The sequence below is a fragment of the Plasmodium cynomolgi genome, chromosome 13, assembly GCF_000321355.1.
Source record: "Plasmodium cynomolgi strain B DNA, chromosome 13, whole genome shotgun sequence".
In the NCBI taxonomy this organism is placed as follows: domain Eukaryota; phylum Apicomplexa; class Aconoidasida; order Haemosporida; family Plasmodiidae; genus Plasmodium; species Plasmodium cynomolgi.
In genome coordinates, this window is record NC_020406.1 from 754,840 (window position 1) to 759,735 (window position 4,896).

Sequence of the window (4,896 nt, forward strand, 5' to 3'; positions counted from 1 at the left end):
ATAAAAATGTATGCTATATTTGTAACCTCACATATGGCTATACACAAAAATGTATAGAAAATAATTGCAATCAATATTTTCATATATCCTGTGCTAAAATACATAAACTTTATTTTGAATTTGATTACACTTTTTTTAAATTTTATCCAAATGTGACGAATATGGAGATGTCTAAGTTATCTAACTGTTCTGTGGGGACCATAATTTTTTGTGAGGTACATTCCAGGATGAGAAGGAAGGTCAAGCCATCTATGAAATTATTTTCCAAACTGAGATCCTTTTTAGAACTGGCACGGATAATTGTAGGACAAATGAAGAAAAGGGAGGACATAAAAAATGCCTGGATAAAGGAAAAGCACAAGAGGGACATAACGCGGGATGAGCACGGGGAGGAAGAAGTGGAGGAGGAGCAGCAGCAGGAGGAGCGGCAGCATCAGGAGGTGGAAGAAGAAGAAGTGGAGGAGCAGGAGGAGGTGGATAATCCCGGAGATGAAGACGATCCGGAAGGTGGAGACAACCCGGAAGGTGGAGACAGCCCCGAAGGTGGAGACGACGTGGACAATTCCGCTTCTGTACTATCCATGTCCGATTCCAATTCCGAGGATGGTGAGGATTCGGATGATGATTACCTCTCCGATGAGGAAGAAGAGTCCAGCATGCAGAGTGGAAGCGTCAAGGGGGTGAGGAAGAGCGTGTTGAAAAGGAATTCGTTATGTGAGAAGCAGGCGGAAGGAGGGGAGTGCGAGGCAGAGGGAGAGAGACAGGGAGGGTGCGATGGAGAGAGACAGAGACAGGGAGAGTGAGAGGGAGACGCGACTTCCCTTCGAATGCACAGCAACCAGTTTGATGATGGTGGTACTGGGGGCGATCGTCGAAGCAGCCAGCCCAGTGATGCCTTCGGGATGATGAATGGCAGTGCCCCCTACAGCAGTGACAATAACGTTGGCCGGCGTGGCAGTAACAGTCGTGGGGGGGGAAAGAAGCGGCGGAGGCAGTAGTAGTACAAGCGGTCCAAGCCGTCGAAGCAAGAACACTAAGAGAGGAGACGAGAAACCCCCCACACCCTAGCACCCGCACGCGGGGAAAGAAGACACACCAACCATGGAGGAACAACTCCAAATGAAGGGCGTCGCTGATCAGAAGGAGATACCCATGACGATCACCATAAAGTGTGCGAAGTGAGTCTGCAGAAGTACCAAATGGGGAGAGGGGTGAAACAGACCTGAGGCGCGCAGAGGAATGAGTCCATGGCGGAGGAAATGCAAGATCTGTGGGAAGACGTAGTGGACAAAGTGGGCAGTGATATGGACGAGGATTACGTGCCGGAGGACGAAGCCGAGGACACTTAGCCACGTGGAAGAAGTGGGGAAAGGCCGAACCTCTCCCAAGTCAGGAGGGAAACACCATAGCTGACGTGGCTCCCCACAAAAGGGGGTTATTTACATGTGCGCACGGGTATGCCACTTTACTGATTAGTTCCCTGCGTGCGCACAGGGGAGGAGACGAAGACGTCGCTCACGCGAGTGTAACAAAGTGCAAGTGCGAGTCTGCTAACGGTTCGCCAATAGAACCCAGTTGTGAAGCGCCCCTCATCACACCCTTTTGTGTGCATACATATGGGATGCACCACGTCTCCGCACTCCCTTTTTATGTTTGCGCCGTTCGCTCTTCATGCCACGTGTTCATTTTAATCGTGACGTTTTTTTATCTCATTTTTAACACCCGGGCGAATAACCGCGAAGGTGAGGTAATTCAACTTGGATTTTCCCGACATAAATTTTAACAAAAAAAAAAAGATAAATAACATAAAATAGCGTATTACTACATAAAATTACGTAATATTAAAAAATAATGCAGTGCAATGCAATGCGATGCATGTGTACGTACATGTGGCAACTGGCTACACACCACGTTAAAAAAAAAAATGGATTAAAAAAATTGATTAACAATATGGGCCTTTAAAAGGAGAGAAGTGGACGCGGTAGACGAGGCGCACAAAGTGGACTGCGCAGATGTTGTGCAAGCACCGTGAGGCACTGGAGAAATGTCGAGGGCGACAGTCATAGAAACGGGGTGAACAAAACAATAATGTAAAAATAGGTTGGGGAGATGATAAAAAAAAAATAAAATAAAAAAAAATAAAAAAAAAATAATAAAAATAAAAAAAAAAAAAAAAAGATAATTTCACCCTTGTGAAACGCTGATCATTAACTAAAAAAAAAATTAAAAAAAACAAATGAACGGCGTTGACGTTGTGCTCGTATGAGTGTGTGATGCCCTGTAGGGGGTGCATCTCGCATGCGCCTTGGTGTTTGTATATAGGGGGGATATGATGCCAGCACCCCTTGGCTATTCCACTTCGGTATCGTCGTATGTGTCCGAGGCATCCTCGTAGGCCTGTCTAGAGGGCTGCCATATATGCAACGTGTTGTCTTCGCTGATGGAGGAGATCATCTGCGGGAGGGGAGGGGCGAGGCAAAAGAGAGGGTAAACGATGTGGGTGTGATGAAGGAGTCATAGTAAGGGCGCATTTCCCGCGGTTGGGCCAAATGGATGGCGCGACAGCAGGCCAGGCAAGCTACCGCTCCTCGCGCTGCCAACGTTGCTAAGAGTGACAACCCTTCAAACGCCGCTAACACTGCAAACGCTGCTAACTGTGAGAACGCACCATGGAGTAGGACGAGTTGAGGGAGAAGTCCAAGATGTTAGAGGCGTGGCCACCGTGAATGAAAATAAGTTCAGGGGGGCCGTCCTGCGAGTCCTCATATGTCTGCTCAATGCCAATTTTGTTCGTATCAAAAAAATAAATGTATTTATCACTAGAGGAGGAAGATAAAATACCGGGTTGATATTTATCCCACTGTAGCTTTATAATCGTTTCCTTGTGTGATATGATTCTATGAAGCGATTTATTAGTGAATCGAATGTCCCATAAATCAATTTCTTTATTCGTACCCCCTGTCGCGAATATATTTTTATTATGTGGATTCACATCGATGGAGTTTAAAGTGCAGTTGGTAGCTTTGATCGAATTCACTACACTTTTATTTCTAATGTCGTAAATATGTATATGTCCATTATCCGATACGGTCAGTACATTATTGTCTTTCCAGCAGCAATCTTGCAGAGGGACATTGTCATTAAAAAATTTGATCAATGGGTGTACCACTCCTTTGCAGTTTGCGCTTGTGTTGTTCGAGCTGGTGCAGGTAAAATCACCACCGCCTGCACCACTCGTGGTGGAAATTCCTCCTCCGCCTGCTGTGGTGACTCCTGTTGTGGTGATCCCTGTTGAGGTGATCCCCGCTGTGGTGACTCCTGCTGTGGTGATCCCCGCTGTGGCGATCCCTGCAGCTGTACCGGAGAGGCCCCCTCCGAGGGTACTGACACCACTAGTGATGGCACCAGCGATACCACCAGCGATACCACCAGCGATACCACCAGCGATACCACCAGCGATACCACCAGCGATACCACCAGCGATACCACCAGCGATACCACCAGTGACGCCACCAGTGACGCCACCGCTGACGCTCCCACTAACCGACGGAGCAGCCACATTCGCGGTGCTCGTCGCGCAGGAAGCACTTGCATTTATGTCCCATATACATAAATACGAATCATCAGCACAGGAAGAAATTAAATTATTATCCACACCCCATTGAATACCCCAACCCTGGTAGAGGTGACCCTTCAGTGTGTAATCAAAAGAAACAACGGAATTATTTTTCGTCTCATTCTCTTCATATCTGTAGTTACTTAAGTTTAATATGTTTATATTTCCATCGGCGGAGAAGCAGGCAATCACATCTTTGTTTTTTGGACTACATGTAATTTTGTTGATTTCACATTCGTGATATATTTTGTTTTTCATTTTGAAATTTTTGCTCGTATCGTTACAGGAGTTGTGTCGGTAATTGTTTATCTTTTCGTAGTAGAAGTTCGAGTGCGACAACTCTTCACTCGGCAGGCTCACCTGCGGGGGGGAGGGGGAGCAGAGCAGCGTGGACGGGGAAGCGGCATGGAAGGGGGAGCGACATGGACGGGGGAGCATCGTAAAAGGAGGGAAAATCATGGGGGGGTCATATGTCCCAATTTCCCAAAATTGCGACGCTTTATCTTCGTCCCGTTGATGTGTTTCCCCTTTTTTTTTTTCTCCCCTGCTTACCTCCAGAATCAATATGTAGTTGTTTTTCTCCGTGGTGTAGGTACCCAGGATGAGGTCCTGGTTGTAAACATCATCATCACTCCTAACACGTTGACAAGGGGGGGAGAAGCGGCGCGATGGACGAGGGGCAAAAAGGAAAGAAAAAAGAAAAAAGAAAAAGGAAAGAAAGAAATGCACATCGATAGAATCGCACAACCACAGGATCGCACATCGTTAGGACCACACTTCGTTAGGCCCACACATCGATGGGATGCGCGATATCTGCTCGCGACGCGACCTCCGATCATAACATAGCGCTACCCCTGACCTACCTGCACACATTGGGCACCCACTCGATAAAGAGCGAGGGCCATTCACACGTGTAAATCATAATCACATTGTAAAGAAGGAGGGTGTTGTACTGCCAATACTTGTGATTGTCCACGCTGGAATTCACGTAGTTGTGCTTTGTCTCCTCATTTTGGTGGTTAATGTCATTTAGGGCGTTCAGGTGAGTACCCTGCTTTTTCATTTTTTTTACGTTCTGGTTTGAACATGTGCGTTAGCGTGGGGAAGTGTGTGAGTGTAGGGAAGTGCGTTAGCGTGGGGAAGTGTGTGAGTGTAGGGAAGTGCGTAAGCGTGGGGAAGTAAAAGAGTGTCGGAAAGTATAAGAGTGTGGGAAAGTGTGTGCGCAGGCAGACTGTTACATTTACATAATTTGTTAGACGTGCACACTTGCCTACAAGAAC

General features: G+C 46.9%; 1 protein-coding gene across 1 annotated transcript; it reads right to left on the minus strand.

Annotated features, from left to right (window-relative positions):
* Window positions 1-2,349: 2,349 nt before the first annotated feature.
* PCYB_132560 (chromatin assembly factor 1 P55 subunit) lies at window positions 2,350-4,679 on the minus strand (the record flags this gene model as incomplete). The annotated part of the gene is made up of 5 exons (XM_004224280.1): window positions 2,350-2,454; window positions 2,669-3,120; window positions 3,541-3,976; window positions 4,169-4,250; window positions 4,480-4,679. The coding sequence occupies 5 exons, from the start codon at window positions 4,677-4,679 to the stop codon at window positions 2,350-2,352; spliced, it is 1,275 nt and encodes a 424-aa protein (XP_004224328.1).
* Window positions 4,680-4,896: the final 217 nt, after the last annotated feature.